General features: G+C 38.2%; 1 protein-coding gene across 1 annotated transcript in view; it reads right to left on the bottom strand.

Moving 5' to 3' along the window:
- The window catches only part of LOC147149863 (neural-cadherin), a 256,943-nt gene that overhangs the window by 44,269 nt on the left and 194,529 nt on the right, over positions 1-18,145 (bottom strand). Inside the window, exons 32-33 of the mRNA XM_086025213.1 lie at positions 12,737-12,951; positions 4,174-4,301 (exon numbers count right to left, since the gene is read on the bottom strand). Coding sequence (XP_085881339.1) covers positions 4,174-4,301; positions 12,737-12,951 — 343 coding nt within the window. The remainder of the gene's footprint in view (positions 1-4,173; positions 4,302-12,736; positions 12,952-18,145) is intronic.

Genomic DNA, 18,145 nt, shown 5'->3' with positions numbered 1-18,145 from the left:
CCTTAGGTTGAGCTAACTGATAAAGTGAAGACATCGGGTATAGTCACTGCTATATATAAATGTATTATAAAATAAATCTTATAAATCATTAGCACTTTATGTGATATGGAGTAGGAAATATTAGATTGGAACCCCAACTTTGACTGGTGTGATGTATGGTCTAGTATAATGTTATCCTCAAGAAATCAATCTTATTCATTATCCATTTGTGCACAGAACTTATTTAACACTATGAAAGCTATATCAAATGAATAATTATAGATAGCTCCTTATGCACACTATACTCATTAAATAAACTAGGGACCTTTCTTCACATGGTCTGGGATTCCAAACCTATCGGCAATTTTTGGCAGCAGGTTGCCTCTGATTTATCATTATTAATAAGACAGACTATCCCATTAAACCCTCAAATGTTTATTATATGCAGTTTATCTACAATTAATATATCACAATGCATAAATCGATTGTTACTGGTCGGTCTAAGAGCGGCAAAAAAAAAAAAAATGCAATGAGATGGAAACTTCCACATACAGTTGGTATTTGTCATTGGTATTTAACTTTTCTTGAAATTATTTGGTTATTATGTGGCTGCTGAGCAAATGAAAGCAAGACTTTGAGAAGTCTGATTTAAAATGCTTGTATGTATGTTTTTATATTTCTTATAAATTAGAGGACATGAATGATTGCGGTCCAAGGGTTTGGTTAAGGTAGAGGATATTGTGTACGTATCTGTCTTATATGTGTGTATTGTGTTTGTCATTGTGTGTTTCACCATGCATACAAAAGAACACTGTGAATAAAATTATTTGATCACAAAAAAAAAAGTAAACCACAGTGATGATTCATTGTGGTATCAGGCATCTTTTAGACAGGAGGACACTACATATTTGAGGAAATATTTCAAGTAAGGCATCTATTTGAGTGGATGTCTAAATTAGCACAAACTGCGTTTTAAAGGCGGAACTACACATTGATTTCCCATTTATGCACTTTTGCGTTGCCGCGGCATGGTGGAAGCCCCTTCTTTACTGAGGAGGAATCAGCTCAGAGGTGAGGTGTTAATTTTCTCGTGAATTATTAATTTTGTTTAAAAGGCTTTGAAGGGGCTTGTGAGATGTTCATTAGATGGAATCATGGCTAAGGGCATTTGTTTAGTCAAATATTCTGTTTATCGGAAGTAAGGTGTCTATCACAGAGATCTTTATTTTGACAAGTTTTTTAAACACTTAATTTAATCATGTGCAAGGGCATCTGCTTGACCAAATACTCTGCATTTATCAAGTAAGGTGTTCTATTGGACTGGAGGTCTTTATATGTTTATGCTTTAATGTTAATAAGTTAGAGCTACAACCGTGTCTCCTTTTACTCAGGAAGCATCGATTTAAGGTGAGGTGTTCATTCCCATAATTGGATAATGGCAAGGGGACTTTGCAAAAACTCTGCTTTAATTTGAAGTATGGTGTCTATTTGATTGGAGATATCTATTTATTTATGCGTATGTAATTAGAGAAAGTTAGAGCGACAACTTTTTCTCCTGTTACTCAGGAAGCATCTATTTCTATAAATGGATAATGGCAAGGGGGTAATTTGCTTCGCCAAAGACTGCATTCATTTGAAGTATGGTGTCTATTAGAGAAGAGGCCTTCATTTGTAGAAATGCTTGTATACAGTTAGGGTTACAAACTTTTTTGTTTTTACTCGGGAGGCGTCTTTTGGAGCTGAGTTGGTCATTTCCGCGTAATTGGATCAAGGCTTGGGGTATTGACGTTAGTCAAATACTCTGTATATTTGAAGTAAGGCATCTATTGGAGAGGAGGATTGGAACATTCCTCCCATCACTTGCCTCGATAAGAGACACATTGAATCTTTCCATGCTGGGAATGTGACGAGAGGACGCTTTCCTGTGGGGAGTAAGGCGATTAAAAGAGATTTCTGGCGATTCCAGCCAATGGGAGCCTTTGAAAAAGTGAAGTAGAGTAAAGATTACAGGTTGAATTTCAGCCTACGATGACTGTCATTACTGTCACAAGCGTCTGAAGCGCTCTTGAGGGGCTTTGGCTGTAATTATGTATGTATGTAGAGAACAAAAACCCCTGGGTGAAAGTTCTGCTCCGCTTCTATTTTAGGTCTGGCTCATGACAACATTAAATGCATATCAATGCAATTGAATTCATTAAATGTTAAATGTTAAATAATTATACTATTAATAATATAATTAATAGTGAACAAAATAATATATATATAATGTTTAACAGTTATATTATATAAATGAGTTATATAGGTATAAATATATACCCATTCTATGTGAGAATGTTTATTTCTTTTGTTAAAGGGAATTTTCAGATTTGATTTTTATTATCTATTTATGTTGTGCCTTTTCCTGTTTTTTGGTTTTTAATTAATGACATTTATATTCATTTAATGTTTTTACTATTTAGTACTATTCCTTTAATGCACTTTTTAATTATTTGATTAAATGTTCAATCTTTTGTTCTGCATTTTTATTTGAAGCTATTTTATTTGTAGAAAGACATTTTCAAGTGAACCAAGTTTTTATTCAAGCGAATTTTTTTGTTATTAATATATGTTTTTGAATTATGACAGTTTACTTTTTTCCATTATTTAATGGTATTTTTATATATTTAATTCAATCTTGTATTATTGTTTTTTTTTTTCAAATTACATTTAATGGCACGGTTTAATTATGACATTTATAATTATGTTCTATTTGGTAGTATTATGCATAAGCCTGCAAACTGCAGTCTTTACTTCCTTAACACTTGCCAATCAGTGTTGTTTTCACGTTTTTTTTATTGTATTTAATCAACATACTATGCCTTTGTTGTTCAGGCCCCCGAGCCTTTTTTCTCTTCTTTGAAAACATCAACACAGAAGATGCAATTGATGTTTTTGTCAATAGAAAAAGCCGTTTACTAAGTATAAAGCAACTTATAGGCACCTCGACTACAAAAGTCAACAAGATCTCTGTAAAGATCAACTTTTTGTCATTATTCTTTTTCTATCTTTAAAGAATAATTCTTGTCGCTTTTAGTCTTTTGCATCATTGACTGCTCTGAAACAGGGAACAAAGAAGAGTGTCTCACTCAAGGACTCTTCAACATGTTCAACAACTTTGACACTACAGGAAAAATGAATACGCAATATCTAGCAAAACATGTTTTTTTTAGATAACGCCAAACTATATCAAGTTTAACGTCCCTGGTCTTATACAATTTAGAATGTTCTTGAAAAAAAAAACAAAAAACAGATGGGCAGCAGGCACATATATCGATCGCATCATACATTTAGTTTTCCTTTTGTTCAGTGATAACTGTTGACTGGAAAAAGACTTTTCAACGTTTGCAAACCTTGTCTGAAGTGAAGACTATAGAGAAGTATAGAAGTATAACTAGAAGAATAAACAAACTGTGTCGTTGGCGTACAAATGGGCAAAAGAGTTACCAATAGGGTGGGTTATATCGCTGATGAAAATACTGAAAATAATTGGACTAAGTATAGACCCCTGTAGAATACCGTTGAGAAATGGTAACATGTCTGAGAAATGACCCTCTAAAATCGCTGACTGCGTGTGCCCACAGCAGTAACTGGCAGTCCCAGAGAAAGTTCTCAAAGTAGGCCAATATTCTGTCCGTAGAATTTAAGTAGAATGAAATGATTCACAGAATCAAATGCCTTTGCCAGGTCCCCCCAAAACAGCAGCACCGTATTCTCTGCTATCTACTCTTAACAGAGACGCTTGGGGGGGAAGTCAGCTGTTTATTAAACACAACGGCAAAGGCCATTCAGTCTGTGGTGCACCAGGCTCACATTACATGGCCAACATTTGAGCACCCTCCAGAATCTTGTTGAGGGTGTAAAGCGGGTCCACTCTTCCACAGCCAGGACGAAAACCACATTGCTCCTAGTTCAGTGGTTAACTTTATTTGCCACAATGAAAAGTACATTATCTGATGATCACCCTGTAAGTCCACTTGTTGATTTAAGATGTTGACATTTGAACATGACTAAATTGCCCATACTACCATTAATGTTCTGTCATCTAAACAAGCCAATGAAGCGTGTTTTACAACATTGCGCTTTAACTGACTAGATCCGTACTTCTGAAACAAACAGTCTGAAACATTTTGGGTGATATCTGTCGGTGCGACCCACCTTGCTGTTGCTGCGGATGTCCAGGCGATGCCAGCGCCTGTCGGCCACGTTGACGTTGCCAGGCAACTGTAACACCACCGTGCCGGAGCCGTGGTTGATTTTCAGTGTGGGCGTCCCACCGATTAGTTCTGGGCGGGGAAGATGGGGTAAACAGGGTCAGCTCCTCTCAAATGAGCACATTTAGGAATCACTGATTAATAATTTGTGTGTACATTCAAATCGCTAATTGAGGGGGAACCCATGCGGTAAAAAACGGCAGTATAGAGAGATTGTGTAGTAAATTGTCTAATAGTTTTACCCCTGCCGCACATTTTCTACATGTAAAGCTACTGAAATATTTTTATAAAGATTTCTTCGCATCTGTTCTCAGTCATGCTGTCAAGAAATGGAGCGGTTATTGTCCAACGTAATTTTGATCAAAGGAAAAGAAGACTTGCTCACGGTCTTCAAAAAAGATTCAAAGTGTGTTAGCTTCAAGCGGCTTACTATAAAACTGGTAAATATAGCACATGACAATGAATGTATATTTAAACACCAAAATGTTCAACCAAAGCGCACCATTTCGCCCAAGGAAAGTGCACTCGCTTAATACTAACATATAATAATAAATTCCATAGACCAGCTAACCGAAATTAGCCTTGATCCATAATCATCAAGCTTCAAACAACTTGCCACTTTAAGAGTGTCAACACATACAGATAAAAGTATACAACAACGCTGACAGGCATATGTTCTCGCTGCTGTGTGGGAAAAACAACTATTAATGGAGATTAGTTTGGGACCTTCTCTGCCTCTTCTTTTCTTCTTTTAAATACACTGTATCTCTTACAGTAGAGCTCATTGTTGCCTGGCAGAACATCGCAGAGCGTGGTACTACACTGAATATGCACAACTTTTCTATACTGTATTGTAAAACCACATAAAAACATGATTGCTAAGAATCTGTAATACGTGCATGGTGAATCGCTACATAGTGGAGGTTCCAAGTATTTCATCATTGGAAAGTGGTACCGGGTGCTCTCTTTGCAGAAACCAACACAATGAGCCAAACATCCTCATTCATCATGGTCTCCGACTGACGTTTTCCGTCTGCGTGCAACCGAGACGCCGCTGTTTATTTTTCCTCCCGTTGAGCAGCATCACCGTTATTCTTTTCCACTCTGTCCGTGCCCCCGACTTACTCAAATGGGAAATTAAAAGTTAATGAAGTGTTGCAAACCTTGCCGCCGCCGGTGGTAGTCGTGGGCTCGGCGCAGAAGGGAGAGATAGGAGGATGCATGTTGACTGGTAGCTATATTAACAGAGGGGGGTTTAGGTCCTAATGTTAGCATTAAATCTGATAATCCAGGGAGGGTATAGTTGAACACATATTTGTTTCCAATTTGGAAAAAAATAGGAAAAATATGGAAAAAAAATGTGAAAATGCTGGTCTTTAATCAAAACAGGGAAGGTGGTTTGATGGGTAGGTATGTAGGCAACAAGGTTGGGAGTTTGTTTGGATAGTAAGAAGAAGGACACTAATGATCTCACAGTGGGGAAATTTATTCTTAGGTAGGTAGGTTGAATGGTTGATTTAGTTTTTAGCTGGGTGGTTGGCAAGGCAGCTAGTAGGACTGAAAGTGACAGTTTGACACTCATGACACTTTCACTCTTTGGAGATATGGATACCTTTAATTATTGATATGACTCACCAGCATCATGGGAAGTTAAACAGTATGAATGTATTGCCTTCACAACTAGAGCTGGGTTTTAAAAACAAAAATCCGTTTATCGATTTGAATAGATTTTCCTTTACATTGTCCGATATCGATTCATAAAACCCCAAATCGGTATTTAACCCACATAAAACGTATGGTTGGAAAACATGTGTATGCTATTTCGAGGTAATAGCTCTTTCCTCTCTACTGTATCTCTAATACATGGTCAAGGAAATAAGTTTGGTCAGCATCGTGATCAAATGAAGCAATTTCCCGGGAAAATGATATGAATCGGTGATTATCTCACCAATACAGTATCAGTATGTAATGAGTTGCTTGCTTGTTAGGACAACAAAGTGCACACGTATATTGACGTGAGGAGCTGTTTTCCAAAGACTGACCTCAAGCTAAGCATGAAACTAAGTATGCTAACTGCTACTAACGCTGTTGCTCAACTCCCGACTTTTCTTTCACCTGCTGCCTCTCTCCAAACACGCAATACATTCTTCATTCTCATCTTTTCCACCAGTCCATGGCATCAGTTTTATTAACGCATTGACCTCCCGTTGGCTTATTGCAACATGAAAAGCTGCCAAAGTGCTCAAGAGGGTCAATTAGAGACTTCGCTGGCTGGCTGGAGAGCTTTTCAATGCCATCTCCTGATTCCATTGAGTCACCTTTACAACTTGTCTTTTCATAACACTGCACACAGAGTGGCAGAAAGCGAAAGAACAAAAGCGGCAGAGCATTGGGCCAAATAAAAGAGAAGTTGTTCAATCGGAAAGTCGGTGCACAGCAGAGAAGATGAGTTTCTGCTATTAGCGGACGTATGGGTGGTTGGGTAGGTAGGTAAGTTGGTCGTTGGTTGGCAGGTCAGTAGGTAGGTTGGTTGTTAGGTGGTAGATGGTTAGGATTAGGGCTGGAGGTTAGGTTTAGGGATTCATTGCTTGGTTGGTCAGGTAGGGGAGTGGTTGGTTGGGAAGGCAGGTTGGTCAGTTGGTCATTTGGCTGGGTTATTTGGTGGGTTGTTGCGCGGCTCAGTAGCTCTGAATTGGTTAAGTGGAGGGTTGCTTGGTCGGTCTATGAGTGGGTTTGTTCACCTGGTGATGGCCTTGGGATTCGCCAGAGCCAACAAAAGAAGCAAAAGCATGCAGACTGCTGAGCAGCAAGCAATTCAAATGCTTCCCAAAAACACACAGAAACACCCGAATATACAAAGTGCGTACAACTCAGCAGACAGTTCAGCGAGTGCACAACAGCCACTAGATTTTTTTCTATAAATGATCCGTCAACAAGTTTGACAGCCACACGGCTGTTGAGTTTGGATGTGCCGCATCGTCTGGCAGCAGTCTGTCACTCGGCTATGCTAGTGGAAAAAATTACATTAATTTCTCCAGCTTCCTAGCACATTGCTAAAACATGTTTCTGAGGTTAAGTGAAGACCACATTGTCCATAGATTTGAATGTGTGAGTGAATTCTTTTATGGTTGGTTGGCAACCAATTCAGGGTGTAACCTGCCTCTCGCCCAAAATCAGTTGGGATAGGCTCCAGCTCATCTGCGACCTTAGTCAGGATAAGCAGTACAGAAAAATGGATGGATGGATTATTCATTTTTTCACATTTTAGTAAAGATATAAATAGACCTTAGAAATAGTATAAAAGACCTCAGTGAAGATTACCTATGTTTTCGTCAACAGCACAGGCTATTTATTTTGAATTAACCTGAAAACCGGATGTTTGTGCTCTTTTAAAATTAATTTAGGGTTAGGGTCACAAGCACTGTCATGACTGACTGTATACATGCAGTTAATTTTTGTTTACATCAAACACAATTTAGTGCCACCAACAAACTAACAAAGGCCATGGTAGTCTGCCGACGTTCCTGGAGTGAACCAAATGACATTTCACATAATGTCAAAGTGGAATCAGTGAGTCTCATCATGCCCACATCAGCCAAAGATACCATTGGTTTTTTTCTCGGCAAAAAAAAAAAAAAAAAATCACAGTAGGCTACGGTCCCTGTGGCTGTGAGGCACATTTTAATTGCCGCTGTTTGGCCCCGGGTTGCGGCGACAAATTCTTTGGTAATTGTGGCCTCCCGACACAGTCGCTTCCTGTGACAAAAGATCAAACTGACGTTCCTGACAAATGCAGCGGGAATGAAATCATAATGAAACCACGGAGATAAGACAAAGACATGATGGAGCGTTGGTGTAATTCAAACGGGCATCGCTCTGATGTTGATGCAAGTAAAAATAAAAAAGCAACATAAAGAGCTTGTTAAATCATGTGAAAAGAGTGAAGAATATGCATGGAGTGCAAATGTTGAAGAGTGCATCAATCAGCCGCCGCTTGTTTAACAAGAGTGAAGAAGTCGGCGGGGCGCAGACCTTTTCAATTTTTTATGTCAGACCTCGCTCGCTTCTTTCATTCCAGAGAAATCCAGTGACTGTGGGTCAGAGAGGATTACGATTACGTTTAGTTAATTAGGTAGGTAGGTAGGTAGGTAAATCGGTAGTAGGAAGTATAAGGAATTAGGTGGGGCAGGTGGAAGGATGTGAAGGTACGGCATTAGGTATTTATGTTCTTGGTTTGGGCGGGAAGGGAGGTAAGCACGTATGAAGAAACGAAGGAAGGAAGGATGGACACTTAGGTCTGTACATAACAGAGACAGATTAGTTGGTTAGTTTGCCAGGTGAGTAGGTAGATGATTGCGTAGGTAGGTGGGTATAGGCAGATGTGACAATTGGTAGGTAGCCAAGTAGGTACGTAGGTATGAGTAGGTCAGTCATTTCTAACTTAGAGTAGTTGCAGAAAGCTTTTTATTACATCATCAATAACTCCATCTCATAAGATGGCGCAGAATTCAGATGTACCAAATGTGTCCGTTGATGACCTAAACGTGTGCTTGGTAGGACGACGTGCGTTACCATGCGTATGTATGTATATTAAAGTGTGTGTGTGTGTGTCGGTGTGTGTGTGGGTGTGTGTGTAAGTATCTATGTGTATATGCATTTATTTATGTAGTTAGTGAGTGAGTGAGTGAGTGAGTGAGTGAGTGAGTGAGTGAGTGAGTGATGTTTGTGTTTGAATGGACAGTTGGTAGGTAGATACAGCATTTAGGCAGGTGGAGGGTTGGTTGGGCAGGAGGTTTGGAAAGAATTGTAGGTAGTTTATTTCTAATCCATTATATTATGCATTATGTTTAATGTGTGCAAGATTAAAGTATGTACAAAGTAGTTTTAATTCAGCCTGAATTATGGAAATTGTACTTTTAACATTTTCAAGTCTGAGTCATGGTCTGAAATGTGCACTCCCGTAATGACTTTGTAATGGTAATCTCTTATTTAGGGTGCCTTCATGTGAGTACAAGATCTCGGTGTGTTTGATTAGCGAGTCTCCAAATGGATCATCAATCAATCAGAGATGGCTGCCTGAGCTTCAATGGGAGGACGGCATGCTTGAAGAGGCACGTTTTTTTTCTTTTCTTTTTTTTAATGCTGCTTTAAAACACAGTTCACATTCTGGTCAGTGGAAGCAACTGGTAGAAGAGTCTGCCTTCTCTTCATTGTCATTTGAAGGCATCACTTTTCGGAGTTTAATGAGGTCATGTTGCATTCACTGACCTTGGTTTAGCCTCACGTTGCACCGGGCTAACACAATCACTTTTTCTTGCACTTTCTTTCATGTTTCTATTACTTTAATTAATTTGAGGATTGAGGGATTCAAATAACTATTTGGACGAGTGCAGAGCTTTAGCCACAGCCTTCATTTATGTGGGAGAGCTTTGGTTCTCCAAGGATTCAAATGACTTTGTAGTCGACCACTTAGCTTCATTCAGAGCTCACTTTAATCTTGCATATTAATTTGATATAGCATGATTAACGAATTAACTGCGCTTGCATTTATATTGCTCAACTGGAATCCAACCGTTTACTGCCATCAACAACGTATTTATTCGTCAAGTACATTTTTGAACAAGTAGGCGCAGAAGAGGGTCTCGCCCAGCTTGTCGGTGCAGTGAATCAGTGCCACTTATGGGTGTGTTTCTTCGTTAAATGATCATCCCTTAGAAATTGTTCCAAAAAGGGCAGTTATACCAAGATAAGTGCATTGTTTAAATCTGTGGTCATGTATGGCCGGTAGGAAATGCGGATCGTGTGAAGGCCAAGTCAAAACCTTGACCTGTCAACGTAGCTGAATTGTCTTTATTACATGTAACCAAGTTTTAATGGTAACATTTACACAGGGATTATCTAACTGCAAAACGGTTGTAGCGCAATCCATACATCTAAGAAAAGTTTGCACCGGAGTCTCCATCAATGAAAATTCTAATCCCTTCCATTTTCTCAGTCTTGGTTTTATTGTTTTATAATTTGAGGTGTCACATATGTAAATTATCGATGAGCATATTGGCATCAAAGTTGCTGTTCTAATAGACGTTTCGTTTCACAAAAAGCTCCTTTTCTTCGCTGTTTGTGTCAGACCAGTGTTTTGGGTGGGATAAACCATGTTCTACTTACTAAAAACCGTAAAACGCTAGATAAAAGAAAAGGAGTGAGTCCACTCTTTCATTCTGTTGGTTCGGTGCTTATATGATCGCAGAACACAATGTTATGCAGGTCTTGAAAGATTAGTCATAACGCTCTTTAACGGCTTCCAATATGTGGAGCTTTAAAAGCGGCTAGCAGTGAATGAATTAAAAATCAATCAACCCCACTTTGCTTAATCCTTCAAAATCAATAGGGTTTCCACTTCAACTAAAGATGAGAAGAAATGCAACGCAATGACCCTCAACTGGGCCCTCACTTTGCTCAAAGACGCTCAACAACAATAGGGTTTTTGATATGACATCTAAAAGACATTCCTTCAAATTGAACAACACTGAAAGCTACCACCCATCAGTTAGGGTCGGATGTAATTCAATATCAAGATGGTTCCTATTCAAGAAGTCCTTTTTTAAATAAAATCAATAGCAGGTTTCACTTGATGCTGGCTGTGTTTGAAGCACATTTTTAATACAAGTTTAAACAACTGAATCATGGAAAATCAGGGGAAAATGGAATGCGCAGTCTGGCTCTCCATGTCCCGCCGGTGTGGATCATGGAGGTGGATTCATTACATGCGGCAGGTGAACCTTGAAACAAGCTAATTAGAGCTCTAAACATGTAGCACCCGACGCTAATTAGCACACATGCGGCGACAAGTCAACCGTCGTCCTGCCGCTAACCAACCATTAACCCCGGTGGAGCCTGGAAACACACATACATAAGCACGCACACACACACACTCCTTATAACAGTGCATTTTTTATAAGGCAGAATGTTAGGCGCACGCGTGCTTGTGAAAATGTGTCCGTGCGTGTGTGTGCGTGTGTGTGAATTAAATGCAGTGAAATGAGTGTCAGCTTAGCCAAAATGAAAAATCATAATCCCCGCTTGGTGGAGAGCAAAAGGGAATTAAAGCTCCAAAAATGAATTTAACGTCAAAGAACACGCTTTCATTTTCTGGGCTGAGCAGCAACAGCAAAGTCCAGGCAGATCTACTTTAATGTATTTCTATGCTATGCTTTTTTTTGGTTTGCGCACCACATGTGCTCTGTGCTGCAGTTTCATCCTACAAAGCTGACATTTTCCAAAATGTATTATCCATCCATCCATTTTCGTTACCGCTTATTCTAAATTCATATACATGTGTATTAGGGCTGTTCGATTTTGCCTAACAAGAAAATCCCAATTATTTTCTCTCAAACCCGATTTTACGATTACCATTTCTTTTTCTTTCTTTGAACTCAAAATGCCAGTCAATTTAACTTAATACACACAGAACAATCCATTGGGATTAACAGCATTTTACTTATATAATAGATTTCAGATCTGTTCTTAATTAAACCAATAATGAAAGAAGAAAGTGCGTATACCATCTGAAATGAAATCATCAACATGAGAGAAGGTAGACAGTCAAGTCTGTAAACCAAACAGTCTGTAAACCAAACAGTCTGTCAGCAAGTCATTTTGCCAACCATTTGCCAAATTATTTATTAACTAAACGCTCACTTGCCTGAGCAAAGAGCAGAATCGCCGGTAGCCATGGATGTTGTTGTTTTTATCGGACTGCGCGCTCGTGGGAGGAAGCAGAAATGCAGAGAAAACTTCGGTGGCTTAGATACACCAAAAATAAAAAAATCGAATGTGCCGATTTGAACGTTTTTAACATTATTTTATCCAGAAAATTCTGTTTCAGTTCAAAATCGCTTAATCGAGCAGCCCTAATGTGTATACTGTATATACATCATCACTGTCTGGCGGAAACCTCGCATGTCCAAATATAGTCAAATTCTTTTTTTTTCTACAAATCGATACTAATGGTCCGTCCCTACTTCGTCCGTAAATTTGGTGCGATTTTAGCCAATTTAAAACGGTGAAGATAGCAAATACACAAATACAAATACATTGCCACTCTTGAACGCAACTTACTGTATGTTTGAGTGTTGCAGAGGTGTGGCAAAATGATTTCCATTTCCTCGTTCTGAGGAAGCTCTGTAGCGTAATTGTCGCCTCCCTTTTTTTTAGACAATAACAAGTGAAAATAGTAAGGATCGCTGGATTAAGTTGGCTTTGTTGTCTCCGTTTCATATTAATATCAACTTAATAGACGGGGAGAGTTGGCTCCTTGTTTTATTTAATGCATCACTTTTGGCTTTAGATCTTTAATGTGTTTTGTTTAGATGTTGTTGGGCTGACGTTTGCTTTTGCGACGATGGGGACTCCACATGATTGCGGACTTTGAAGTACTCGGCTGCCGTCGGCTTCATGTTTGTACTTAATCTAAATCAACCTCACTCTTCCCTCCCCTTTGGTCCTACCGAGGGCCATGAAGTCCTCGTGGTCCCAGGCCTGCAGCTGCGCCAGGGGCCCGCTGTAGAGCAGCAGGCCATCTGGCACCTCGGTGATGAACTCCAGCGAGATGTGGCTCTCGAAGCACGGCGTCATGGGAGGGAACCAGGCGTAGCCGTTGCCGTGGAAACTGTGCTTGTTCTGCTGGCACTCGGGACCCTCTAACTGGGCCGGACACTGGCACCTAGAAAAAGGGGGGTGCAGGTTACACAAGTCTTTCAAGGGACAGTCAGTGAGCCCCCGGTACAGAGTAGGATTTTAAGCAAGCAATCTTTCATGGGATTTGACAATAATCAAGCAAATTTACAGTTGCGCAACCTCACTGTAGTACCAAGCTTTGCCACAACACGCCGGGCAGCACTGAGCTCTGCTGGAAGAGAGAATTAAAAAAGGGAAGAAGAGGCAGAGAAGGTGCCCAACCCCATTGTTGTATATATGTGCACCGACTGTCAATTAGTCTATTGGTTGTTGACATGTGTCCTGCGCAAGGTTATTATCGCTTATGAAAACTAACGAAATAACTGAAGAATAAAACCGAATGATGAAAATGAAAAAAAATTGTAAAAACATTTTAGTTAAAGAAAAAATAAAATAACGAAAATGTATGTAACTAAAAATAACCATAGTTTTTGCCAAAATGTCCATTTTCATCTTAGTCAATATCATAATATAGAATATAGCGTCGCTGTCCAATGTCCAATTTTGGATTTAAAAAAATGTTCATGTTAATGCGACGTCTGTAATGCGGAAACACCATTCACGTAAAAATAAGATGAAAAAAATGGACATAAGTGTTTTTCACAGGACAGTGACGATATATAAAGTACAGTACAAACTAATACAAACTAACAAACTTGCTCTAAACACTAATTAAAACTAAGTGAATACAAAATATAAAAGTCAAAGCAAAATAAAAACTATAATGAAAAACCCTGTGTTCAAATCTCTCTTTACTGTATACTTAAGTCTTATTTTCCAGCGATGGATAGCTTTTTGACATTTCATTTTTTTGGCTTTGACTTATTTGATGCATGACTTCTCTGTCCGTCACACTCGCTTTTCCACTTCCTCTGCAGTCTTTTTCCCGTCCTTTTACCTCGCCCATAACTTCCCTCTGACTCGTCTTTCCAATTTTCTCCGTCTGCCGCTGACACGCCGTGTCTTGTCTCTGACGTGACAAGCTCTCTTCTGATGTTCTTCTTCATTCTTTCTGCGCTCTGAGCAGCAGCGTCTACCTTTGGCTCTATATAACGTTATTTGCAGACGTCACGGAGCTGTCAGAATGCTGAGTCATTCACCATTAATGCTCAGTACAAGATTTGACGTTAATTTTTTATTACAAACAACAAGACAGCTATCTTTGTTTACTGTCTACCTTTGTTGGTGTTTTTTTTCTTTCAGTTTTCTTTCGAGGATGTTCTTAATTGACAATATGTTTAAAAGGTAAAATGAATAAATACATAAGAAAAATTTTACATTTTTGTTCGAGTTAAAAAAAAAAAATCAAAGAACTACATTAGCCAGAAATGAGAAAGAAAGAAGAAAAATATATATATATAATATTTATAATATAACAGATTTCTACACTTTCTTACGTGGTATGTTTATTTAATGGTAAGACTTTTTTTTTAAATTGATGATCTGAGAATATTGTAAGAATCCACACATTGCTTGTCATTACGACAAAGTGCACACATAGTGTATACATACGGTATACGTAAAGGGATTAAAAACTAAAAAATATGTATGTGTATTATTTTACAAAAAAGGAATACAGTTTTAATCATATTCATATATTGGATGCCCACCGCCCCAGGAATGCTCCCATGCAAAATTGATGTCATCAATACCAACCTATTTAAAAAAGAAAAAAAAAAATCAAAACCCGAAAATTGAATGAAGTAAATAAACACAATCAAAATAAAACATTCAATTTTAATTTTGGATTTGCCTGTATATCGTAAAAAACCCTAAAAAACTATCGCTTAGAAATGCACATTATACTGTAGTGGGGCAACAATGAAGAAATATAAGCAGCATCCATCATGTGAGGATTTAGTCACAATGTAGAAACAGATGAGGACCATTAATTCACTCGGTTTGTACGGATGACATTTTATGTTTGTGTGTATGCGTGTGTGCATGTGTGTAATCCCAGGATTATCTGGTGTGGTCTGATGTGGATGTCGTGCACGAGGAATCGCATCATCCCGCCCTCCTTTTTTCCCTTTTTCCAGCTGCTTCTAATTAAACCAAGCTGTGCACTCAAATTAACTTTTACCACTACATATGCTCAATGACTTGTGTGTGCGCAGGGGTATGTGCGTGCGTGCGTATTAAAGTCTGCTGTGTGTTGCACATAGTGTAAACTCAATGACACAAATACAACACACACAGACTGCTTTCACTGTAGCTGGATCTTGAATACTGTATCTTCAGTATTTATATAGTGAGCATTGATTGAAAAAATGATCTGGAAATATTTTATAGTTTTCATAATGAAGACGTTTTACGCTAGTGTGAAATTCTCAAAATGAGTGAACATTTTACAAAGCTATGAAAAATAATTGAAAATGGTCCTAAAACAAGTGAAAATCATGAAAAAAATGACTAAAATGGATGAAATTCTGAAAAACATTGAAAATGGTGACAAAAATAGTCAAAAATCTATGAAAATTGTATGAATGATTGAAGATAGCCAATGCAAGTGTGAAAAGGTAAAATAAAAAACAAGTGGAATACATCTAAAATGAATTTGAAAAAGAATGCTAAAAATGAGAGAAAATCATCAAGATAATGAATGATAATTGATGAAAAGCATAAAATTGGTGAAAGTGCTTATTATTTTGTCACTATATCAGTGTTACAATAATTGTACATAGGTTATTCCATATTTACTCTTATAAGAAATGTAAGGCATTTATTCAGCATTGTAAACTTGTTTGAATCATGTAAATGGAAGTTGTTTGTAAAGAAAGTGGAATGTGAGAAGGACCTGGCTGCAAAATAGGAACGATGCTCTTATCGAAGAGCATCCCGTGGTTAGACGCTGAATATAACAACAAACTTTCACACACACCACGCACACACGCACCCAAACACACGCACACACACACACAAACAAACTCTTCGAACTGTTTGTCGCGATGCTACATGCCTGCCCCCCCCCCCCCCCCCCCCCGTTAGAGTAGCAATTTGTATGTATACAATTAGGGACCACCCAAGAAAATAAAAAGAGAGGAGGCAGAGGGGCTGTTTCAGAGCGCTGTGAGAAATTGTAATTGTGCAGTCTCCTTTGCTCTCCTCAATGAGTAAAAAGACACCATTATGTTGAGTGTCTTCGCTCCTCAATGTGTGTTATTTATTAATGTCCTAAGTGGTGTGAACCTGGCAATGAGAATAAATGATAAATAAAAAGTAACACTGTTCACACAACTCACTGGTAAGGTAAGATCATCTGAGTAGAAAAAATGCTAATAAAAAGTGAAGCAATATTAAATATTTTTGAAAAGGTGTAACAGTTTCAAATAGCAATCGGTATTATTAGTAAACCTTCAGGCTTCAGCAAGAAAGAAAAAAAAAACGTCCCAAAAGCCTACTAGAACAATTGAACTTTATTTGGGGCTTCTTTTCTTTAGTTGGAACTTGGCCCTCTTCAAGATGAATGGAATTATGAACAGTTCGAAGAACAAAAAAACTCAATTATCTCATTAGCAAAAGATAGAGAGGGGTGCGAAGGTTGTTTGTTTTTTTTCCCCAACTTGAGTTGTACAGCCTATAGATCACCTTATACCACAAAAACCTGGCATTTGCTTAGGGCTGTGTAGACTTTTTATATGCACTGTATGTCTCCCTCAAGATTAGAAAAGTGTGCCACATCTCGTTTTGTCGCCTGTGTTGTTATTGTGAAACGTGAGTTTGAATGAAATGAAAGATGACAGCACAGAAATCAAGAAAAATTGTGTGCAGTCGTGCTGTGTTGTTGTCAGCCCTTCATTATGTTGCTACGCTAACACTTCAATTCCAGCCGCAGCCAAACAAACGGAAAATGAAGCTTTTGTTTCACACTAATTGCAGCAAATGTTCTCAAGCTCCCTGAGCTAAAGCAAACTAAACTGAACCAAACCCCCTAAAGATCTTTTACACGCAATTTGCTCTTCAACGGCGGAAAGTTATCTGCTGTATTTTCTGTTTTTTTCTTTAATGTGTGTTCTGCAAATATGGATAAAGTTTAATTAAAAGAGAGATGTAATTACACTCAGCACACAGGCACAGCTGGAATGTTTTAATGGAGCAAGCAATGTGATTATGTTTCATTTTCTCCTTTTTATTGTTGGCTTTTTCCTGCTTGTGTGTGGACCACAACACAGCCATAAAAGTTTGTCCGCCGCGTTTGCCTTTTAGACAAAAGATGGATACAGTATCGTCATTCATTGTTCGCAGCAGGGTGGCAGAGATCGTTTTCGTTTGGGGTTCTTGCATATACAGTCAAGTCCCAATTTAGAGATTATGTGATTTCAGTGTAGAACCACATTGTGCCACAACATGCTGGGCAGCACTGAGTTAAACTGGAAGTGATCCAGTGTAATTGAGAAGAAGAAGAAGGCGGAAAAGGTAATCGCTAGTAATTTGGGTTGTTGCCAAGAACAAAGATTTTTTTCTTGAACATTTTCTGCCTCCATTTTGTTCTACCTCCACCCCCTTATTTTTGGTGTAATTCCACTGTCGACAACTAGATGGTGACACTATTTTGCTTGACATGGAGTAAATTTGATTCAGTAAGAATAATGAAAACAGGAACTATTTCAGCCCAGCCTAGCTTTTGCTGAAGATTGCTGAATGACAAATCCTCTTCAATCCTGCTTTTTATGCTTACAGAAAGCAATGTATGTCGGTTCATTTTATAATGTACATCTTTGGGCATTATTATTGATGCATATTGGGTAGGGGTGTAGCGGTGCGCTAAATCACGTTTCGGTTCGTTTTTTTGGAAACTTTGGTTCTGTATATTTTCGGTACAAAAAAATAGATTTAAAAAATATATATATATTTTGAAAAGACTTTTTTTCAAAAAAATAAATAAAAGCAAAGCATTCGGGTGATATTCTGAGAAATTACACCAGAATAAAAAATACACCAACAATAAAGATCTCTTAATTTTCTAAATTATTAACACACTGAAATTTTGAAAAACTTAGCAGCAACAGCCTTTGACACATCCAAGTATTCAAGTTAAACCCAAGTTGTCATTACAGTACATATATACACTTTTTGTGATGAAAAAAATACATACAATAACAGTTACAATTATTGATAACTATATTAAAACTATTTTTATAATGACAAGAAATACAGTAACTTTAAAAAGTCTATGAAAT

Source organism: Filicampus tigris, chromosome 3, assembly GCF_054856515.1.
Source record: "Filicampus tigris isolate MCC_2025a chromosome 3, RoL_Ftig_1.0, whole genome shotgun sequence".
NCBI lineage: Eukaryota > Metazoa > Chordata > Actinopteri > Syngnathiformes > Syngnathidae > Filicampus > Filicampus tigris.
This window is presented reverse-complemented; position numbering and strand designations above follow the sequence as displayed.